Source organism: Ornithorhynchus anatinus, chromosome X5 (genome assembly GCF_004115215.2).
Source record: "Ornithorhynchus anatinus isolate Pmale09 chromosome X5, mOrnAna1.pri.v4, whole genome shotgun sequence".
NCBI lineage: Eukaryota > Metazoa > Chordata > Mammalia > Monotremata > Ornithorhynchidae > Ornithorhynchus > Ornithorhynchus anatinus.
In genome coordinates, this window is record NC_041753.1 from 23,945,193 (window position 1) to 23,968,891 (window position 23,699).

The 23,699-nt window shown below is 45.8% G+C and overlaps 3 protein-coding genes and 1 non-coding gene across 4 annotated transcripts; 1 reads left to right on the top strand and 3 right to left on the bottom strand.

Annotated features, from left to right (window-relative positions):
- Positions 1-6,970: 6,970 nt before the first annotated feature.
- LOC100079589 (olfactory receptor 2B2-like) lies at positions 6,971-7,930 on the bottom strand. Its single transcript, XM_029054644.1, has one exon. It carries the CDS (start codon positions 7,928-7,930, stop codon positions 6,971-6,973), a length of 960 nt encoding a protein of 319 aa, XP_028910477.1.
- Positions 7,931-7,942: 12 nt separating this feature from the next.
- Positions 7,943-14,673, bottom strand: LOC100079404 (olfactory receptor 2B2-like). The gene is made up of 3 exons (XM_029054645.1): positions 13,786-14,673; positions 11,114-11,149; positions 7,943-7,951 (listed from the first exon to the last, which is right to left on the bottom strand). The coding sequence occupies exons 1-3, from the start codon at positions 14,671-14,673 to the stop codon at positions 7,943-7,945; spliced, it is 933 nt and encodes a 310-aa protein (XP_028910478.1).
- On the top strand, positions 11,819-11,958 carry LOC114808328. The gene has a single exon (XR_003756174.1). It is a non-coding gene; the product is annotated as a small nucleolar RNA SNORA7 (small nucleolar RNA).
- Positions 14,674-19,788: 5,115 nt separating the features above from the next.
- Positions 19,789-20,718, bottom strand: LOC100079368 (olfactory receptor 2G3-like). Its single transcript, XM_001510296.2, has one exon. The coding sequence runs from the start codon at positions 20,716-20,718 to the stop codon at positions 19,789-19,791; it is 930 nt and encodes a 309-aa protein (XP_001510346.2).
- Positions 20,719-23,699: the final 2,981 nt, after the last annotated feature.

Here is a 23,699-nt window from a genome sequence, read left to right on the forward strand (position 1 = left end):
AAAAAACAACAGCAGACAGGCTAACTCCAAAGTTGGGTGTTGAGAAAAGGAGATGAGAAGAGAGTGGGAAAGGCACGAAAGGGCAAAGGGGGGTCTGTATGGACCAGAGGTTATGGAAAGCTGGTATTACTGCAAGGCAGAGTGGAAAGTAATGTCAGATTATCAGATCAAATAAGTGTGCATCAACTGTGGCATTTGTTAAGCGCCTGAAATTCCACTCCTAGCCACAGTGTCCTACAGATCTTGGGGGTCTTTTGTCATTAGTATAACAATTATTATTTGGTATATAATTCTTATGATTATTATATTTGTTCACCACTTACTATAGATCAAGCACTGTTCTAAGCACTGGGTCTGTACAATTTAATCAAGTTGGACACAATCTCTCCACATGGGGTTAACAGGCTAAGAAGGAGGGAGAATGGATATTTAATTCTCATTTTACTATTGAGGAAACTGAGGCACAGAGAAGTTACATGACTTGCCCAAGGTCACAAAGTAGGTAAATGGTGAAGCTGGGATTAGAACTCACGTCCTCTGACTCCCAGGCCTGTGCTTTTTCTACTCCCTGCCTCTTCTCTCTCTCCCCACTCTAGTCCATACTTCACACCACTGCCCAGATCATTTTTCTTCAAAACTGTTTAGTCCATGTATCCCCACTCCTCAAGAACCCCCCGGTGGTTGCCCATCCATCTCCACACCAAATAGAAGCTCCTTACCATCAACTTTAAAGCATTCAATCACCTTGCCCCCTCCTCCCTCCCCTCACTGATTTCCAACTACAACTCAACCTGCACACTTCACTCCTCTAACGCCAGCCTATTCATTCATCCATTCATTCAATAGTATTTATTGAGCACTTACTATGTGCAGAGCACTGTACTAAGCGCTTGGAATGTATTCACTCTACCTCAGTCTCAACTATCTCACCAATGACCCCTTGCCCATGTCCAGCCTCTAGCCTGGAACTCCTTCCCTCTTTATATTTGAAGTTGATCACTCGCCCCATCTTCAAAGCCTTGTTAAAAGCACATTTCCTCCAAGAGGCCTTCCTCGACTAAGCCCTCATTTCCTCTTCTCCCACTCACTTCTGCATCACTGCATTTGCTCCCTTTATTCACCCCTTCCTCAACCCCACAGCACTTCTGTACAGATCCATAATTGACTTGTTTATATCAATGTCTGTCTCCTCCTCTGGACTGTAAGCTCACTGTGGGGAGGGAACATGTCTACCAACTCAGTTGTATTGTACTCTCTAAAGTGGTTAATACAGTTCTCCGCACACAGTAAGCATTCAATATATATGATTGATTGACCGATTGAATGCTTCCCTGTTGTGTTAGCATTTTGTTTCATCTCTCCTTATCACCAGTCCCCTCTCTCCACTTTTCAGTTTTTAGATTGTGAGCCACCTGAGGACCAGGAACCATGTCTAATTCCCAGCTGGGTATTTTTTTCCAAATGCTTAGTACAGTGGATGAAGTTAATGCTTAACAGATCCTTTGATTCCTTGTATCCTTTAAATGTTTCTTCTCCCCTTCTTCCCTCCCTCTCCATACTCCCATTTGAAGCTGCTGACTGGGGATCCTGCCACCCCCCTCAGACATCTTTACCTTCAAACCCCTGCCAGTACTAGGGACCATAGCATGGTCAAAGCAGTGAGACCTAGTGAATAAAGCAGTCTTGGGAGTCAGAGGTCTAATCCCGGCTACACCTCTTGTCTACTGTGACCTTGGACAAATCACTTAACTTCTCCATTTGTCAGTTATCTCTTCTGTAAAATGGGGATTAAGACTGTGAGCCCCATATGGCACATGGACTGCATCTAGCCTGATTTGCTTGTATCTTCCCCAGTGCTTAGTAAAATGCCTGGCACATAGTAGCACTTAACAAATACCATTTTTTAAAAAAGTGCCTCAGAGCTTGACCTCACAACTTCCACAATGGACAACCCCCAGTACAAGCTCCCAAAGGGTCCCTCGGGAATGAAAACTCACCTTCTCTGACCAGTGAGTTGCAATTCCTGATCTTCTTTTCTGCTGCATCATAGGAGGTGAGAGCTTTCCTCAAAGGGATGTTAGAACCTTTCCTCCTTTGACTAGGGCAGAAGCGGGCAGTGAGGAGGGCTGGGAGACTTTCAGGTGCTTGTGGAAGGAGAAGGCTTCATGTTTATAGGCATTGTCCCTATTACAGAACCGTCCCCGCCCCCAGAGGATGGCTCAGGAAGCTGAACTTGGCTTATTGACTCCATCAGCCTTCGTGGATTCTCTTTCCCTCTTCTGCAATTATCTGCAATAACCCTGGTGCAAACTCCCCAGGGCAGACTTGTTTCGCTTTTCTTTCTTCCCCCGATACGTTTTGCTCTGGGATTTGAGTGCATTTTTCCACTCCCGATGAATATCAGAATCCAAGAACCAAAGAAAGCACCATGTCTTTAAATAGAGCTGTTTCCACAGTCTTATGTTTTGAAGCCTCCTGTCTTTCTCTCTTTCTGTCTTTCTGAGACTCTCTCAACCTTCCTCTCCCTCTGATTTATCTGTCTCTCATTCTGCTTCTCTCTGCATCTCTTTCTCTTTGCCATCTCTCAGATTACTTCTCTCTCTTTCTCTGAATAGCTGTCTCTCATTCTGCTTCTCTGCCTTTCTTTGACTTCCTCAATCTGCCTATCTCCATTTGCCTTTCGTTCTCAGGCTGATCCTTCCTCTGTTTCTCCCTCTCATTTCTCCTGTACATTCAGTTGTCTTTTGGAGGGATGGCAGAGAAGTGAGAGAAAGAGAGAGAGAGAGCAGGAAAAGAGTGCAGAGCTAAGACCAAAATCCAACTCTACCAGCCATTTTTTTTTACTGTATCACACCACCTCCCCAGTGATGAGCTACTAGGGGGCAGTGTGGTCTAGTAGAAAGAGTGTGGACCTGGGAGCTAGAGGATCTGGATCCTAATCCTGGCTCCACCACATACCTGCTGCATGACCTTAAGCAAGTCACTTAACTTCCCTGTTTCTCAGTTCCCTCAGCTACAAAATGGGGATGCAATACTTGTTCTTCTTCCTACTTAGACTGTGATCCCCATAGGCCCACATGGAGCCTACATTCTAGCGGAGGAGAAAGACAAAAAATAAATTACAGGTAGGGAAAATGGAAGGATGTAAGGATATGTACATATGTATATATGCTCTGTGGGACTGGATGTGGGATGAATATCAAGTGCTTAAGAGATATATAGCTGAGTACATAGGCAACGCAGAGGAAAGGGCATTGAGGACTTTTGTTAGGGAAGACCTCCTAGAGGAGATATGATTTTAGGAGAGCTTTGAAAGTAGGGAGAGTGCTGGCTACTCAGATAAAAAGTAGGAGAGAGTTTCAGCCCTGAGGGAAGACATGGGCAAGAGGCCAGCAGTGGGATAGACAAGATTGAGGCACAGAAAGTAAACTGGCATTAGAAGAGTGAAGCGTGCAGTTTGGGTTCAAGTAAACGAGCTAGGTAAGTAGGAGGGCAATACATAAATTGTTTATTTATATTAATGTCTGTCTCCCCCTCAAGACTGTAAGGTTTCTGTTGGCAGGGAACAGGTCTACCATGTTTTATTATACTTTACCAAGTACATAGTACAGTGGTCTGCACACAGAACTGCTTAAAAAATACCATCAGTTGATTGATCGATTGAGGGAAAGCTCTTAATAAATATCACTGATTAACTGATTGAAATCAGCAGAGAGCACAATTGAATGATATGCCAACAACTGCAATGTTTTGAACAAGGTAAGTATTTCATAAACACTAATCATTGGTAATGATGATCACAATCATGGTGATGATAAAGTCTTCACTATTCAGTCAAATGAGGGATTTCTCGATATTGAATCCCCAGCCAAAAGGTACCTGAAATTTGAAGACATTAAAGAGAAGTTATTTCTTGGTTTCTCTACATAATAATAATAATGATGGTATTTAAGCGCTTACTATGTGCCAAGCACTGTTCTAAGCACTGGGAGGGATTCAAGGTAATCAGGTTGTCCCACATGGGTTTCACAGTCTTAATCCCCATTTTCAGATGAGGTAATTGAGGCAAAGAAAGGTTAAGTGACTTTCCCAAGGTCACACAGCAGACAAGTGGCAGAGCCGGGATCAGAACCCATGTCCTCCGACTCCCAACCCTGTGCTCTTGCCACTAGGCTACACTGCTTCTCATCTCTAAAGAGACTGTCCAGTTCATGTCCACCTCTGGACATGCAAAATAATAATAATAATAACTATTATGGTGTCTGTTAAACACTGACTATATGCCAGACACTGTTCTAAGCACTGGGGTAGATACAAGATAATTGGTTTGGACACAGTCCCTGTTCCACCCAGGGCTCACAGTCTTAATCCCCATTTTACAGATGATGGAACTGAGGCACAGAGAAGTGAAGTGACTTGCCCAAGGCCACATAGCAGACAAGTGGCAGAGTCAGGATTAGAACCCATGACCTTCTGACTCCCAGGCCCGTGCTCTATCCCTGAGGCCATGCTGTTTCAAAAACACTCAGCGGAGCCCAGCAAATTGTTGTCTCTAAGCTTCCAAATATCTGGTTTTTCCCCCGACTCTCCAGTTTCACCATGCCTTCTGCTTCTCATTCCCAAACCTCGGGGCTTCTGAGACATCCCAGGGGTGGGTAGAATGATAAGATTGTAGAGATGGAATGGACCAAATGAAATCACTTAGACTAGCACTTTGGCCTGGCCTGCTATGCGACCTAGAGCAAATCACTTAACCTCTCCGTGCCTTAGTTACTACATCTTTTAAAATGGGCAAAACATCCTTGCTCTCTTAGATTGAGAGTCCTCTGGGGTCATATTGAATCTACCGCAGTGAGTGTTTCGCATATGCTAAGTACTTGATAAATGCCATAAACATCATGATTATCAATGTTTTGCTTCTAGGCAGTTGTCTAAGGTATCTAGGGCATGTAGTTATCCACTGCATCCAGTTCTTCCTCCATCAGGTGGCCAAATGAAAACAGTGGGAACACCAGGCCCTGACTGACTTCCAGCATGCTCAACACATGCAGGGCTGCAGGGGATTTATGCCACAGCATCTCACCATCTGCAAATCTTAGAAGGCCCCTAGAGTTCTCCCATTCCACCGGACCTGTAGAATTCTACGCTTTCGTGTTCTTCTATGTGGTTTTGTGTTTAGATCGTTTCATCTTCCCTACTATTGCTGGCCACAGAACCTGCCCCACCTTATTTTTAAATCTACTATTGCTGGCCCTCCATGAATTTTCCCAGTGCTTAGGACAGTGCTTTGCATACAGTAAGCCCATGATAAATACTAATGCTGCTACTGCTGCTCACCTATTTTTAGACACCCGGGAATAGAGACTCTGTGATCTCATCTGGTCCCCTGTTTCAGAGTTCAATCAGCTCAAATTAGTTTAACCATCTCATCCTAATGTAAGCTCCCTGTAGGTAGGGAACATGTCTTGGCCTCTAGTAGTATCATTACTACTAAAATTTGTAGACAAGAAGGTTTTCCCCCTACCTACCCAACATTTCACTTGTTGCAATTCAAAGAAATTTCATTCTTTTGGACCTTTTGTGGAATGGAGAGAAATCAAACATCCACTCACCATGCATAGTTTTAGAAAGTTACTAAGTCATGCCTCGGACTTAACTTCTCCTTCTTAATAAGTTTATTCTTAGAGTACATTTATTTTTAATATAGTATTTATTAAGAACTTACTCTATGCCCAAGAATGGTATAAAAGTGTTGGGTTAGTGTAGAGGATAATCAGACAAAATTCCTGTACCACATGGAGCTCACAGTCTAAGAGATAGGGAGAGCAGTTATTTCCTCTCCATTTAGAGACAAGGAAACCGAAGCACAGAGAAGTTATGTGACTTGTCCAAGGTCACTTGGCTGCCAAGTGATGACGCAGGGATTAGAAACCAGGTGCTCTAACTTCCAGGCCCTTGCTCCATCCACCAGGCCTTGCTGCTGCTAGTTTTACTGGAGTCTCCTGAAGCCCAGTACCATGATTTTTGCATCAAGCCTCACTGTCTCGACTTTCATCTGAGATTGTCTTCTCTGAATCCTCCTAAGTTTCCCTCTATCCTTTTAAAGAGGAGGCTTTTGGGGACAGGCCTAAATCCTGTAATCCATCTTGTTGGGCCAAGTCACCATTACCTCCAGGCTAAACCACTTGGGAGTCTGTAACATACTTTCTTATCTCTAGGAGCTAGCAGATGCCTCTGGGCTACATCTGCTCATGACTGCTGATAAAGAGATAAGGAAGTGGAATGAGCGAAACAAGGCAGAGCTCAGCCATGCCAAACCCCATAAGAATCAGCCCCAGGGAACAGCCCTTTGCAGCAGGACAAGATCACCATTAACTGGTCTAACACTCTCCTCTACCCAGAGTTTGGAAGCCCTCTCTATCTTGGCACTTCTAGAAAGATGGGGCACCTGGATGATCCTCGTTTGTATGTGAATAGACCCATGGCTTTGGCCTAGGTGAGATAGATAGCTCCAGGCCATTTTTGCACTGAATTTTGACCCAGGGGAGTCTGAGTAGCTGTTGGCTGTGTTTGTGATGGATGTTTGTGCTGAGTGCGCTTTGACCCAGGTAGCAAAGTAAGCTATGGCCATGAATCACACTATAATGCTTTGGACCTAGGTGAGCCCAGGGATTCGGGCCATGTTGTAATGAATTTGCTAACATATTAAATAGACTAGGTGAACCCAGCCTTTAGGCCATGTTGTAATGAATTCTATTAGTATATTAGAGGATTTTGGGGAGCCCGCTTTTTGGGCCTTGACTTTCTGCTTCTTCTTTTTTATGATACTCTTCTTGTGTCTGTACACGGGGGACTCAATAAAGAGATCAAGATCCTTTTTTAAAAAAATGCATCTTGGCTCGTTCTGACTTCCTCCCAGCTCTTACCAGCCAGTGAAAGGGGATTCCGAAACCCAAGCCTTATCAACTGGTCACACCTTCCCAAGGAGGCTTCCCATGAGGGAGGGAACCTTGGACACAAGTCCCAGGAAAGCGCGGTGCACATCCTTATTCCTCAGAGTGTAGATGATGGGATTCAACATGGGGGTGATGATCCCATAGAAGAGAGAGACCATCTTTCCATGCTCCATTGAGATGGGGGATGGGGGCTTCAGGTACACATAGATGGCCGTCCCATAGAAGAGCAAAACCACCAGCAGGTGAGAACCACAGGTCTCGAAGGCCCTGCGGCGGCCCTTCACCAGTGGGATCCTCAGCACGGACCGGACGATGAAGCAGTAGGAGATCAGGATGAGGGTCATGGGGATCAGGAGGAAGAGGATGCTGATGAAGAAGAGCTCTGCCTCATTGGCCACGGTATTGACACAGGACAGCTTGAGCAGGGCGGGCACCTCGCAGAAGAAGTGATTCACTCGGCGGCGGCCACAGCGGGGCATCTTCAGCGTCCATGTGGACTGGAGCACGGAGGTGCTGACCCCGCTGAACCATGAGATGGCTACTAGCTGGAAGCAAAGCCTGTGGTGCATAATAGTGGAATAATGCAGGGGCCTGCAGATGGCCACAAAGCGGTCAAAGGACATGGCCATCAGGAGGATGCACTCAGTGGAGCCCAAAGCCAGGAAGATGAAGAGCTGAGCCACACAGCCACCATAGCTGATGGTCCTGCGTGTGCTGCGAAGGTTGACTAGCATCTGAGGAACGGTGGTGGTGGTGTAACAGAGGTCCAGGAGGGAGAGATTAGTGAGGAAAATGTACATGGGGGTGTGGAGTCGGGGGTCCAGCCGACACAGCAGGATGATGGTCACATTGCCAAGGATGGTCAGGATGTAGAAGACCAGAAAGACCACAAAGAGGGGCAGCTCCAGCCAGGGCTGGTCTGAAAAGCCCAGCAGGATGAAGTCTTGTGAGAAACTCCCATTGGCCAAGTCCATGCTGGCTCATCTCTAGGACACCTGTAGGACAAAAGAGAAACCAGAGTGAGGGGGATGAAGACCAGCCCACCATTTGTCATGTTTAGGATGAGCAAAGGTCTGGCAGCAGAACTTATATGAGGAATACAGAGTTGAGAAAGGGGGTGGGAGAGAAGGAGCAAATCATTAGAGACTGTTTACTATAATTGTCAGGTTTAATTGGAGTTAATTTGAGTGAGGGGAAACCAAAAAATAAGAATGCACGTGTTTATTGAACCCTCGCTATGTGCTCAAACACTGTGCTAAGCCCTGGGGTAGATATCATATAATCAGATCAGATACCATCCTAGTTCCACAACAGGTTCTTAATCTAAAAGGAAATCTGTCTTTAGTCCTGACAGTAATGTAAACTGAGGAGGGAGATGGAGCAGTGGGGTGAGGGTTAGAAAAAGGAAGCACTGTGAGTGGGAAAGCTGCATGTGAGATGAAGATCAGTCTTGGTGGTGGTTGGTGGAGCAAGTAGGTTGGGGTTAGTATGTCCAGAGCATGACTGAAAGAGAGCTTGATGAAAATATAATTCACTCATGAGACAAAAATCTCCGGTGGCCGCTTATCAACCTCCGTATCTAACAATAACTCCTCGCCAATGGTTTCGAAGCTCTCCATCACCCTGCCCCTTCTTATCGCACTTCCCTTCTGTCCTTCTACATCCCAGCCCACTCACTCCGTTCCACTGGTACTAACCTTCTCACTGTGCCTCGTTCTCGCCTGTCCAGCCATCAACCCCTGGCCCATGTCCTACTTCTGGAATGCCCTCCCTCCTCAAATCTGCCAAACCAGCACACTTCCCCCCTTCAAAGCCCTACTGAAGGCTCACCACCTCCAAGAGGCCTTCCCAGACTAAGCCCCCCCCCTTTTCCTCAGCTCTGCCTCTCCTCCGCTTCGCCTCAACTCACTCCCTTTGCTCTACCCCTCTCTCCCTGCCCACAGCACTTATGTATATGTCTATAGTCTGTTCATTTATGTTAATGCCTGTTTACCTGTTTTGATGTGTATATGTCTATAATTCTATTTATTTATATTGATGCCTGTTTACTTGTTTTGATGTCTGTCTCCCCCCTTCTAGACTGTAAGCCTGGTATGGGCAGGGATTGTCTCTCTTTATTGCTGAACTGCACTCTCCAAGTGCTTACTATAGTGGTCTGCACACGGTAAGTTCTCAATAAATAAGATTGAATGAATGAATAAATGAATGATTGCATGAATGAATGAATAAGAACTTCTGCCATATAGGGTGTGAGGCAATAGAGTGGGATATTAGAGGAAGAAAAGGCTGGGTCAATCTCCAGAGGATTTTCAGAATCCAAGGCTGAGGGAGACCCTGACAGTGAGAAGACAGATGGAGACCTGGAAGGATCTTAGTAGCATGAACTCTCCCTGTATATGGTTCTGCATAATCATCAAGGTCTGAAAAATCTGGGTGGGATTTGGGGCTTGAAGGAGAGAGGGCTGATGAGAAGCAGGAATGTGTCTCTTGCTTGCTTTTATTTCCCAAGTACTTAGCACAGCGGTCCCTCAATAAATACAGTTTCTTTGACTGCTGTTACTACTACTCGATCCCCAGATGTGACTATCCCACACCAGGGGAAGTGGAGATCTGGTGAGGTCATAGTTCGTTTGATCAGGTTAGCCAGTGAAAACAGATAATTCAGACCCCAGAGTGGATTCTGTGGCTAGAATCATCTTGCTGAGCTACATACAGTGATCATAACAGCCAGTTCTTCCTCAGTCCTTTAGTTCAGTCGGGATGTTTGGACTAGTCTCTATGGGAGCACAGGCAAGTTTCTTACCCTCTATTGGCCCCAATCTGTGAAACGTGGCTCAGAACTTCAGCCCCTAGCTGCCTCCCAAAGACCATGTGAAGGCTTTGTGAGAGTGGAGATGTGATGTCTTTGGGTCAGAAATGTATGACATTCATTCTAATATTACTACTTCTTATCTGAAAGGTAATCATGGTCAGGTCCACTGGGTAGTGGTGTCATGTGGAACTGAACGGGGGCCGGGGTGGGGGGGCTGTGTGCATGTGTCTGTAAACCCTTTATGATCCATGGAATCATTTTGAGCTGGACTCACATTCCCTTCTTCATATACAAAGATAGAGACAGAAACAGAGAGAGAGAGAGGACAAGAGAGGAGAGAGAAAGAAAGAGAGACAGTGATAGAGAGAGGAAGAAGAAAGAACGAAAAGGGGGAGAAAGATTGGTCAATCACTCATTGGTATTTTCTGAGCATTAACAGCATAGTGTTAAGCACTTGGGAGAGTATATTAAAGGTAAACATGGTCCTTTCTCTCAGGGAAAGAGAAGAAGCAGGAGAGAGAGAAAGGAAAAAGAAGTAATGAGACAAAGGAACGAGAGAAAAAGAGGAGAAAACCGTGTCTTTTATTATCATAGAAGATGTGACAGTGAAATTCATTACAAGTATGAAAATTCACTGCCTCTCCTCTATGGGTTTCATGTATGACCATATATTGCCTGTCGCTACAAAGATAGGGAGAGAACTGAGGAAGTTTCAGACTGAGTCAATTCATCTAGACAACCCACCCAAATTACTCTGGCTCCCAAGTTGTCATTTTGGTCTATGTAGCAGGTTGCGGAGAATCCTAGAGGTAGGTTTCATCCATTTTTTTCCCAGCAAATTAAACCAAGAAGTTGACTAAACCATCCAGGATAAACTGCATCCCAAACAGTTGCCTGTGTTTTCTTTTCTTAAAGTTTCCCCCTCTCAACTGTAAGGTGGCTGTGGGCAGGGAATGTCTGTTGTTATATTGTACTCTCCCAGGAGCTTAGTACAGTGTTCTGCACACAGTAAGTACTCAATAAATATGACTGACTGACTTACTGACACACACTACCTTGGAAGAATTTTCCCATGCTTTGTCCATTCTAGTATCCACAGATAGTATTTATTGAGTATCTCCTTTTTGTAAAGCACTGTTCTAAGTGCTCGTGATAGTACAATGGAGTAGGTAGACACAGTTTCTGCCATGTAGAAGTCCTGATATCCAACCACAGTCGGGCCTGATTTGGTTTAAGCCCCTTTCTTTACATTAAATATCTATAAACATGGAAAATGACTAGTCAGCATTTTCCCCATCCAACCCACTGTAAGCACAAAAACCAAGTCACCTCTCAAAGTACCTACCTCTGTCGCTAGCCCGAACATTTGCAATCCCTTTATCTGGCACACATTGAACTAAGTTATGATCCACTTTTAGAGTAAAATATTAATGGCATTTTTTAAATGTTTATTATACACCGAGAATTGGGCTAAGTACCAAGGTGAAGAGAATGCATTCAGGTCACACATTTTCCCTTCCCCATATGGGGCTCTCTTTATAGTATCTGATCTGATTGCATTTTATCTACCCTAGCAGGCAGTAAAGTGCTTGCCACATGTATAACAAATACCACACACACAAAACAGTTTAATAACCAAGACCCCAAAATTGTTTCACCAAAATGCATATAAGAATTACCTCCTTAATCTGGAATGCCAAACTCCTATTGCTTATTGATAAAAGTCTCTCATTTCTGACTCCCTTGCAGCTTGTGTTCAACTAGGCACTTAAGTCAATGACTGGTTAATGTTAATCACTCTTCCAATTTAAGTGTTTGTTTTTCTTATCATCCTTCCTAAATTCCATCCTATTGACCAAGGACCAGTTTTACAATTCTGTAGGATTTTCTAAGTGTTACTGACCCCGGTCTAACCTGGGTTATCAACAAACTTACTGGCAACATTCTTGGTTCCTTTTTTACCAGGGCAGGGAAAGAAGATATTACTTGGATAATGTTCTCAACTTTTGAAGTACCTTTTATCACATAGACATGCTCTATTCCGCACTCCCCCCTCTCAGGGTCGCACCTGGAGAGTTTCCAGTACTCTACCAGTCTCTGTTATGGGAGAGAGAGAGTCAAGCAGAGGCATACCCATTCCATTCCTGGCTTGGGCAGTGGTTAGTGAGTGGAAGGCAATCTGCTACAAGTCAAAACCCACCCGTGCTGGGCAGCAGCGGCATGGAAGAGGGTGAAGGCTCGAGTTTACTGCAGGGGAGGAAGCAATGGTAAACCACTTCTGTATTTTTACCAAGAAAACTCTGTGGCTACACTGCCAGAATGATTGCAGATGGAGAGCGGGGCTTTCTGGGAGAGATGTGTCTGTGGTGTCGCTATGGGTCGGAAACGACTCGGCAGCATAAGACAAGATTCCACACTCCAATCAATCAATCAGTCACATTTATTGAATGCTTACTGTGTGCAGAGAACTGTACTAAGCGCTTGGGAGAGTACAATATAACAGAATTGGTAAACACCTTCCCTGCCCAAAATGAGCTTACCAGCCGCTGCCAATGGAAGTAAAATGAAGAGAATTGAGGAGATTGAGGGGAAGACGGGACTGAGTTACATATCATCATTTCAACTCAGGAAGCTGGGAATCTCTTGACACCTCAATTGGCCAGGGTTCTTTCCACTGGGTTCAGATCCAACAACTTACCTCCATTCCGTTTAGGGATGGACAGCTGAAAATTCTGGAGTCAGCAGTGAACTGGCTAAGGGGAGTTGCAATGAGAGAGCGTCTCAGAATGGAGCCTCGCAGAACTGGCAGAGGGAAACAAATGAAAATGCTAATTCACCAGTAAAGGGATCTGGGATTATCTAACCTTTGCTCTGGACCTAAGACTAAAGGGAAAAAGCTGGGATCTTTTGGCACTTTTATGGACACCACAAATGTAGCAGTTTGGGTGAGAGGCATGATTAGCTAACTTGACTCTTCCAATTAACACAAGTGTCCAGAGGGAAATATCAGGGGGTTGGAGGAAAAACAGGAACTATAATTTCCTCCAGAGATGATATCTCCACCTCTCTCCCTCACTTCGGTCTTCCTGCTCTCCGACTCATTGCAGTGACAAACACAAAAGAGATTTAGGAAAAACAGCAAGATCCTTACACAAAGGGAAGGTAGTTCATCAACTCAAGGCAACAAAGTATTACCCCTAGGACGGCAAGGATATGAAAAAGTGTTATCCATAGAATATACAGTATTGTCAAAGGAGACACGAGTCAATCAATCAGTGGTATTTATTGAGCTCTTACTATGTACAGAACACCACTGATGGTGAAGTTCAACAGTGAGTCTGTGTGTAGCTGCAAAGGTCAATAAGGGAGGAAGAGAAGGGAATGAAGACCTTGGATGAGACATCATCCCTGAGCTCAAGAAGGTCGAAATTTAATAGGAGACCCCAAACCCCAAAATAGAAGTAGTCAATCAATCAATCCATAGAATTTAGGGAGTGTTTACAGTGACAGAACACTACTCAGGTTTGAAGAGGACAATCAGGGATAGGAGATACAACTCTGCCTCCTAGAAGCTTTCAGTCTCATGGGAAAGAACTACAAAATTACAAAAAATAATTTACAGATCGGAGGAAGAATGGCTCGAATAGTAGAGGAAGTAGTAGAGGACTGTGACCAATCTGATTCTCTCGTATCTATCCCAGTGTTTAGAACAGTGCTCGACAAATGCTAAGCCCTTAACAAGTACCATAAGTGTTGCTAATTCGATCTGTACAAAAGTAGAGGGATGTTGTGAGCTCATGCTTCCTCTAAAAGGATCCCTTTTGTTATATTGTACTCTCCCAAGCTTGTTCTAAAAAGATCCCTTTGGTTATATTGTACCAAGCGCTTAGTAAAGTGCTCTGCACACAGTAAGCACTCAGTAAATATGATCAACTGACTGACCTTTGTCCCTTAGCGTGTTTCCCACTACTTTAGGGAGGATAACCTGGACACCAAACCCGAGAAAGTGTGGTGTACGTCTTTATTCCTCAGGGTATAGATGACAGGGTTCAGCATGGGGGCAACGATTCCATAGAAGATAGAGACCATCTTTCCCCGGTCCAGCGAGGTGGGGGACGGGGGCTGCAGGTACATGTAGATGGCCGTCCCGTAGAAGAGTGAAACCACCAGCAGGTGAGAACCACAGGTCCCGAAGGCCCTGCGACGGCCCTCCACCGATGAGATCCTCAGCACTGCCCGGGCAATGAAGCCATAAGAGATCAGGATGAGGGTCACGGGAATCAGGAGGAAGAGGACGCTGATAAAGAAGAGCTCTGCCTCATTGGGCACAGTATTGGCGCAGGACAACTTCAGCAGGGCCGGCACCTCGCAGAAGAAGTGATCCACTCGGCGGCGACCACACCGGGGCATCTTCAATGTCCACGTGGACTGGAGGGCAGAATTTCCAAAACCACTGAGCCAGGAGGAGGCTGCCAGCTGGAGGCAGAGCCTATGGTGCATGATGGCAGGGTAGTGCAGGGGTCGGCAGATGGCCATGAAGCGGTCGAAGGACATGACCGCAAGAAGGAGACACTCAGTGGAGCCCAAGGCCAGGAAGATGAAGAGCTGAGCCACGCAGCCGCCATAGCTGATCATTTTTTGAGCACGGTGAAGGTTGGCCAGCATCTGGGGTACGATGCTGGTGGTGTAACAGAGGTCCAGGAGGGAGAGGTTAGTGAGGAAGATGTACATGGGGGTGTGGAGTCGGGGGTCCAGCCGACACAGCAGGATGATGGTCGCATTGCCGAGGATGGTCAGGATGTAGGAGACCAGAAAGACCACAAAGAGAGGCAGCTCCAGCTGGGGTCGATCTGAGAAGCCCAGAAGGATGAAGCCCTGAGGGGTACTCTCATTGGCCCTGTCCATGTTTACTTTGCTCTAGGACACCTGCAGGATAAAAGAAAAAACAGAGAGAGAGGTCACAATGATCCGCTCACACCATCTCACATCTACGATCAGCAACATTTTAGCAGCAGAACACCAAGGGGGAATATGGGGTGGCGGAGATGGATCGTTGTGTTTGGGGGTGGGGAAGGCAGGCAACATATACAAGCCTTTTAACATCCATGGAATCCCACTGAGCTCAACTTACATTCCCTTCATCATACATTGAGTGAGAAAGAGACAGAAAGAGAGGACTAGAGAGAAGAGTGAAGGAAAGAAAGAAAGGCAGAAAGAAAGATGAAGATGAGAAAGAGAATGAGGAGAGGGAGAAAGATTAATTCATTGTCTTCTTTTTTGGAAACTCAAGGACAACAATGTCTATGTCTCTGCATTTAAAGGGAGAGAGTTGAGGAATTTTTAGACTGAGACAAATAGTCTCGACCACCCAACCAGATTACTTGGAGCCCAAAGGTATCCTTCTGGTGTGCATAGCAGGATGCTATGAATCATAAAATAGATTTGATTTGATCCATTTTCTCCAGGCTAATTAAACAAAGAAGTTGACTATACCATCCAGGATGAGCTGCACCAAAAAGAATAGCCCATCTTTTCTTTTCTTAAATATGTCTAGTGTCAAGAATGTCAGGAGCCATGTTTTGAGACCTTTCTAGGGTTTTTCCTATCTCAGTATCCATTAATTGAATGTACTGAGCCACTACTTTGTGAAAAGCACTGAAGTAGGAGTCTGGGAGTTTTAAGTAGTACAAGCATACACAGTCTCTGCTCTTTGGAGCTTACGATAAAACAGTCCTTTATATCCATCCACAATCACCCCTAAATTCATTTAAGTCCCTTTTCTTATATTTAAATATCCATAAACATGGAAAATAACTAGTCATCACTTTCCACCTTAATCAATCAAATGATGGTATTTGTTGAGCACTTACTGCGTGCAGATCACTGTGGGATATGGATAAGAGATGCTGATAAGCCCACTATAAGCCTGAAGACAGTTACCAAGGCAATGTTCAGACCATCTATCGCTGTCTCTGGCTTGAACATTCCCAGTGCCTTTATCTTTCGCCCAATGGACTTCCATTCCTGTTCCTAATGAAATAATAGAGTATTAGTGACCTTGGTCGATCTAGAGCAGTCTAAAAGGTTACTGGCAATGTCCTTGATTCCTTTGCCCAGGTGAATGAGAGATATTATCTGGATCATTTTATCAACGCTTAAAATTCCCTGTATCATGTAGACAAAGTGTATTCCACATTCCATTATTCCCAGTTCCTGGCAACAGAAGGGAAATAAGGAGAACTGAGAAGTTTGAGGAAAAGATGAGACTAAGATAGAGACATCAATTCAGCTCAGAGAGATGGGAATCTCTTGATGTCTGAGTGGTTCTCTATGCTTGTTTCAGGTGCAAGTAGGGCTAACCTTCTCACTGTGCCTCAATCTCACTAATCTCACCACCAACCCCTAGCCCACGTTCTGCCTCTGGCCTGGAACGCCATCACCTTGCCCCTTCCTACCTCTCCTCCCTTCTCTCTTTCTACCGCCCACCCCGCACGCTCCGCTCCTCTGCCGCCCACCTCCTCACCATCCCTCGGTCTCGCCTATCCCGCCGTCGACCCCTGGGTCACGTCCTCCCGCGGTCCTGGAACGCCCTCCCTCCTCACCTCCGCCAAACTGATTCTCTTTCCCTCTTCAAAACCTTACTTAAAAATCACCTCCTCCAAGAGGCGTTCCCAGACTGAGCTCCTCTTCCCCCTCTACTCCCTCTGCCATCCCCCCTTTACCTCTCCGCAGCTAAAGCCTCATTTTCCCCTTTTCCCTCTGCTCCTCCACCTCTCCCTTCCCATCCCCACAGCACTGTACTCGTCCGCTCAACTGTATATATTTTCGTCACCCTATTTATTTTGTTAATGAATTGTACATCGCCTTGATTCTATTTAGTTGCCATCGGTTTTTACGAGATGTTCTTCCCCTTGACGCTGTTTAGTGCCATTGTTCTTGTCTGTCCGTCTCCCCCGATTAGACTGTAAGCCCGTCAAACGGCAGGGACTGTCTCTATCTGTTGCCGACTTGTTCATCCCAAGCGCTTAGTACAGTGCTCTGCACATAGTAAGCGCTCAATAAATACTATTGAATGAATGAATTAATTAATTAATTAATTCATTAATCCCCATTTTACAGATGAGGGAACTGAGGCACAGAGAAGTTAAGTGATTTGCCCAAGGTCACACAGTAGACAAGTGGCAGAGCCAGGATCAGAACCCATGACCTCTGACTCCTAAACCCGGGCTCTTTTCCACTAAGCCATGCTGCTTCTATGAATGAATCCAACAGCTTACCTCCATTCCCTTTATGGAAGGGGAACTGAAAAGTCCAAGGTCAGAAGTGAACCAGCTCAGTATACCTGGAGCAAGATAGCTTCTCAAAGTGGAGTTGTGCAAATTTGGCTGAGGGTAGCAACAAAAAAATCCTGAGACACCAGTGAATTGATCTGGGATTATTAAGCCACTGCGCTGAACCTAAGACTAAAGGGCAAAAGCCAGGATGTGGGGACAATTTTATGGAGACCGTAAATGCTGCAGTTTTGGCAAGAGGCATGATTCATTAACTTTTTGTGTCTAATTAACCCTAGTGTCCAGAGGGAAATATCTGGGGACTGGAGGAGAAACAAGAACGATTATTCCCTCTGGAGATGATTTTTCCCTCCCTCTCCCCCTCACCACCAGATGGACATGAGCAAAGTCTTCTTGCTGCCTTCAGTGACGAACCCTAAAGGGCCTTGGGAAAAATCGCAAAAGCTTCAGCCCGAGGCAAAATAGTACACTGATTCAAGAACACAGAGCACTAACCCATTATTCCTTTTATAGAAATCTTTGCCTCTCATATTCTAGCCTCAACAGACCCTCTCCTACTTCTGGCTCTTTCACTCCCTCGCCACCTCTATAGGGAAACAGTGTGACCTAGTGGAAAAAGTTCAGGCCTCAGAGTCAGAGGACTTAGGCTCTAATCACAACTCTGCCATTTTCACGCAGTGTAACCTGGGGCAAGTCACTTAACTCCTCTGTACCTCAGTTACCTCATCTGTAAAATGAAGATTAAATCCTCTCCTGTCCAGTTTAGGCTGTGATTCTATGTGGAACAGGGACTTTGTTCAACCCATTTATATTGTATCTACCACAGGTCTTAGTACAGTTTCTGGCACCTAGTAAGCACTTAACAGATACCAGTAAAAAAGGGTTTCTAGGGAAGAATATCCCTATTTCATCTAGTTCTAAGGGCCATCGAAGATGGGGATGCCACTGCTTCCATTTATTAGTCCACTGCAACTCTCTAATTGTGGTACTAAGTCCTGGGCCTCTCCTTTTCATTCATTCAATATTATTGACTGCCTACTGTATGCAGAGCACTGTCCTGAGGAATTGGTAGATTAAAATAAGAATAAAAGAGCAGGACCTTTGAGATAAGTGGCACTGGTTGAAATGAAAATGAGACTGTGTGAAATGAAGGGAGTAAGGGACTATAGGTGCTGGACCCTGTAAGATCCTATTAGGGCTAAAGAGTTTCAGCCTTCCTTAAGAATTGAACCGACTTGCCAAGGTCACACAACAAGCAACTGGAAGAGCCTAGGTTAGAACCCAGGAAAACTGGGCCTCAGTTTCCCCAGCTGTAAATTGGGGAGTATATCTTTGCTCTCCTTTCCTGTTAGATTAAAAGCCCCATATGCGGGATGGAGACTGTGTCTGATCTTATTTTTTTTGTCTACCCACATCATGTGACATAAGGTAGATACAAAATATGTACAGTCATAAAGAAAAGTGCTTAATAAATACCATGACAAGCTAGCTAACATAGCTATCTTTCTTGACTCTCCTCTCCTGCTCTTTCCTGGGCTGACTCTTTCCCACCACTACTTCCCTGGCCTTGCCACAGTTTCCCTTATCTCACCACAGATTCCACCATCATTATCCATGTCACTACCATCCTCTCCAATGGGATTAGGGCATTTATATGAGGCACTGAATAAAACAAGGAAATCCAATCTGGTTCAGTCCCTAGCCAACAGAGCTGTATGAGAAGCAGCCTGGCTTAGTGGAAAGAGCACGGGCTTGAGAGTCAGAGGATGTAGGTTCTGATCCAGGCTCCACCACTTGTCTGCTGTGTGACCTTGGGCAAGTCAGCGTGGCTCAGTGGAAAGAGCCTGGGCTTGGGAATCAGAGGTCATGGGTTCGAAGCCCGGCTCTGCCACTTGTCAGCTGTGTGACTGTGGGCAAGTCACTTAACTTCTCTGTGCCTCAGTTCCCTCATCTGTAAAATGGGGATTAAGACTGTGAGCCTCACGTAGGACAACCTGATTTCCCTGTAGGTACCCCAGCGCTTAGAACAGTGCTCTGCACATAGTAAGCGCTTAACAAATACCAACATTATTATTATTATTATTAACAAATACCATTACTATTATTAGTATTAACAAAGTCTATTGGAGAGAAGACAGGACTGGGAGTCAGGGGACCTGGGTCCCTTTGGCTGGGCGGCCTTGGGTTTATGCCTGGGGCTTGCGGAGGGGAGTCAGGGGCTGTGGGACCGGAACCACCCAGCTCGGTCCGCCCCAGTACGGCTCTCCGTGCTGGCCAGGAGGAGTTGATGTGACGCTGTTTTTCTCCTGGTTCCTGTGTGTCCCACGAGGATCCAAATATTACCTTTTCACTCAAGCAAGGCTGTCCAGAGTCCAGCAATCAGAACAGCCGCTGCCATTCTCTTCCATCTACCGCCAGTTCAATCAGTCCCCATGCTGATCTGCCACTTGTCTGCTGGGTGTGACCTCGGGAAAGTCACTTAACTTATCTGTGCCTTGGTTTCCTCATTCATATAATGGGGATTAAATCCTACTCCTTCCTACTTAGACCGTGAGCCTCATGTGGGGCAGGGATTGCAGCCGCCTGATTATGTACCCCAGAGCTTAGTACAGTGGTTGGCACAAAATAAGTGCCTAACAAGTACCATAATAATCAGAATAATCATTATTCTTCGTATTATTTTTATTATGTGACACAGGAGCAACTGAGACCATCCATCTCCCTGGCTTCATCTTCTCCCCAGCCTTCTCACTGCATCCTTGACCTCTCTGTTTCTCAGGGTGTAGATGAGAGGGTTGAGGCAGGGGGTGACAACGACGTAGAAGAGGGAGACGAACCTGCCCCGGTCCTTAGAGGTGCTCTTAGCTGGTTGGAGGTACATGAAGGCGATGGTTCCAAAGAAGATGACCACCACCATGAGGTGAGAGGAGCCAGTCTGGAATGCCTTGACGCGCCCGGCGGCCGACTGGAGCCTCAGCACCGCCCGGGTGATGTGCCCATAGGAGGTGACGATGAGGGAGACGGGTGCCAGCAGAAAGATCACACTTGCCGCAAACATCTCAGCCTCGTTGGGTGCAGTGTCCCCACAGGCGATCCTAATGAGGGCCGGGACTTCGCACTGGAAGTGGTCCAGCCTACGTCGCCCACACAGAGGCATCCTGAGGGTGACCGCCGTGCCCACTATGGAGTTGGAAAAGCCACTAACCCATGCCAGAGCGGCCAGCTGCCTACAGAGACACAGCGGCATGAGCACTGCATACCTCAGGGGCTGGCAGACAGCAACGTAGCGGTCGTACGACATGACGGCCAACAGTATGCATTCGGTGGAGCCCAAAGCCAGAGCAATGTAGAGTTGGGCAAGGCAGCCTTGGTAGCTGATGGTTTTCCCTGGTGCCCACAGGTTGATCAGCAGTTGGGGGATTGTGGTGGTAGTGAAGCAGAGATCCAGGAAAGAGAGATTAGAGAGGAAGAAGTACATGGGCGTATGGAGCTGGGAGTCCAGGTAAGATACCAGGATGACAGCTGTGTTGCCCATTAGAGTCAAGAAGTAGAAAATGGAGATGACCACAAAGAGAACCTTTTCCAACCCTGGATGGTCAGAGAAACCCAGCAGGATAAAGTCACCCCCAGAGCTCTGGTTGGCTTCGCTTAGCTCCATTCTGCTCAGGATATTTGGGAAAGAAAACCCATCCAAGATGGAACACTCTACCCAACTCTAAGCCCCACATGGAACCGGGACTGTCTCCAACCTGTTGATGTTGTATCTACCCCAGCGCCAATATACGGTAAGCTTGGCATATAGTAAGCACTTAACCACACAATTATTACTAGACGACTTCCAGAGGATATGCCACCGTTCAGATGAGCATCAGTCAGATTTGCCCCTCTTCTTCACTTCGGTGGATGTCCTGAGCAAGAGAGGGAATTTGCAAACCAGGATTCTTAGGGACAGAGGTGGAATGTTGAGTCTGGGGGTTGTGACTTGAAAAATCTGGACTCTCAGAAGAGACTGATGTGATGGTTGGAAGTGGCCTGAGGATTCTTCAATTCCTTTCCAGAACTTTGGCTGTCCTTGGACTTTGGTTTCCAGGTCTTTGGTTGCCTGGGTATAAAGCCAAGTCAGACAATCCATTACTCTCGGGCTGAATTCTCATCTCCCCCCATGTCTACCTTTAAATGGGCCCAGCCGCATAGGTTCTACCTATATTGTTAGCCTTCTTATTCAAAGAAAATGCCACGGATGGCCAAGTTCCCCATGAGTGTCTCTTTGACGCCGAAAAGGCCAATTCAGGAACCCACAATCCCAGTCACAATGGGCACACAAAAAGATTGTTCTTTGCTGTGTTATAGTACATGAAGTCTGTAGCATCTGGTGCTGTTCTCTCCTTCACTTCCTCACCTATCTTCTTGACATCAGGTTCTATCCTATTCTTGAATATCTTCCAGAAAGAAGAATCTAGAGTCTCTGTCTGCTGCCTTTTCTAATGCCACATCACCATAAGCCACAGCCTTTCTTTAAGTCTGATTTTCATCTCATCCACTGCAGTCCAGACTCATTTTCTTGTGAGCATTCAGGCTGCAGACTTATCCGGTGAACAATCTCTTGAGCTCTTGATAATTTTTACACCCCATTCCCACAACACTCATGTACATATCCTTATACTCTCCTATTTCCCTCATTTGTAAATTATTTTAGTGACTGACTCCCCCTCTAGACTGTTAGCTCCTTGAAGGAAGGGAGCATATCTACCACCTCTGCTGTATTTTACTCTCTCAAGTCCCTAGTACAGTGCTTGACACACAGTAAGCAGTCATTAATCGATTCACTGGTACTGATCCATTCCCTTCACTGATACTGTTCCATCCCCTTCAGAAACTTGGAGGCTGTGATTGTCAGCTTTCTACCTTCTGCTCCTTAGATACACTTCAGCTCCCTCCCCTTCCATCTTTTCTCTGTCTGAATTGTTTATAATATTTAGATTTTTAGAAGACCTTTCTCTTCTACCCCCTTCTACATCCTTTTCCTCATTATGTATCTACCTAGCCACTCTTCATTTGAACACTTCTTCAATTCCACTTCAACCAGGGCCGAGTACACAGCAACAACCCTAAGAGACAGATTCAAACTCATATACGCGAATACCCAGATAGACACAAATCCAGTACACTTTCCCATAGATGCATACATGTGCATGTCAGATTCAAGTTCATGAACAATCGCTCACACAAAGACACTAACACTCCTCACATTTACCTCACACTTAAGGCCTCCTCCTTCAGGAAGTCTTCCTCACTCCTGCACATCCCCCACCTGTCATTCTGATCTAAGACTCAATAATTCCCCTCAATTCGCTCTAGTAATTTTGGTACTGATCTTGACCTGTCTGTCTGATCTCCTTTTGTGAAAGGCCTGAGGGCATGGATTTAATCTCTAACATGGCCTCCTTGCACTTAATATGAGGATATAGACCCTGTGGACCACAGATGCCAACTTTCTGGGGGCTAAAGTGGTAATAGGTTGTGGACTCAGAAGACTCATTCACTGGTCAAAGAATTCCCTGCAGCTGGGGAGATGAACCCCATTCCTCCCATCCTTCCTATCACACTCCCAATACTTTACCCACTGAGGATGATGTGTGACCACTTCTCCAAGTCCTGATGGATCGCCTCAACCCCACTTTGATCCCTTGGTCGGAAGATCCAGAAGTAAAGGGAGAAAGGGTAGCGGAAATATTCCATCCCCCCATAGTTGCCTCCTTTACTATGTCCCAATGGTGCTTTCTTGGCACAAAGGGCATTTTACAACAAAACATTTTATGCCTGGAGCTGGCCCTGCCCCCTTAAGCAGTGGAAGAGTGGAACCTCTGGGAGAAGACTATTTAACTCTCCTGTGGGTTCATGGACCTGCCTGGACAATTAGCGGCTAATGAGAAGCAGCGTGGCCTAGCGGATAGAGCATGGGCCTGGGAGTTAAGAGGATCTGGATTATAATCTCTGCTCTGCCACTTCTCTGCCACGTGATCTTAGACAAGTCACTTAACTTCTCTGTACCTCAGTTACCTCATCTGTAAAATGGGGATTAAGAGCCCAAGTGGGATAGGGACTGTATCCAACCTGATTTGCTTGTATCCATCCCAGCGATTAAAGCAGTGCCTGGCACATAGTAAGCACTTAACAAATACCACTACTATTATTATTCTTATTATTATTGGATCCTGTGTGAAACCTATAGGGGAACATATAGGAAAGGGGCCTCTGGAGAGGTGTCAGTCTCTTCCCTGCAACTCCCCTAATCCTGAAGGATCATTTCATTCCTCCCATGATTCCTTGGGGCTGGACCACCATCCAACCTAACAGCCTCTCCTCACAACTTGGCCTTATTCCTCCCTTGTTGAAGTCTCTCTGCTCAACCTACCTCCTCCAGGAGGATTGTCCCAAAGAAAGGAGCCTGTGAAAGATTAGCCATCCAAATGAAACTAACTCTAGAGTCTTCTCTAACCCGCTCCCCACATCAATCAATCAAACAATGGTATTTATTCAGCGCTTGCTGGGTGCAGAACACTGTACTAAGTGCTTGGGAGAATACAGTCATTTGTTAAATGAGTACAAAACCTCTATTCTCCCTCCATCTTATCCTGT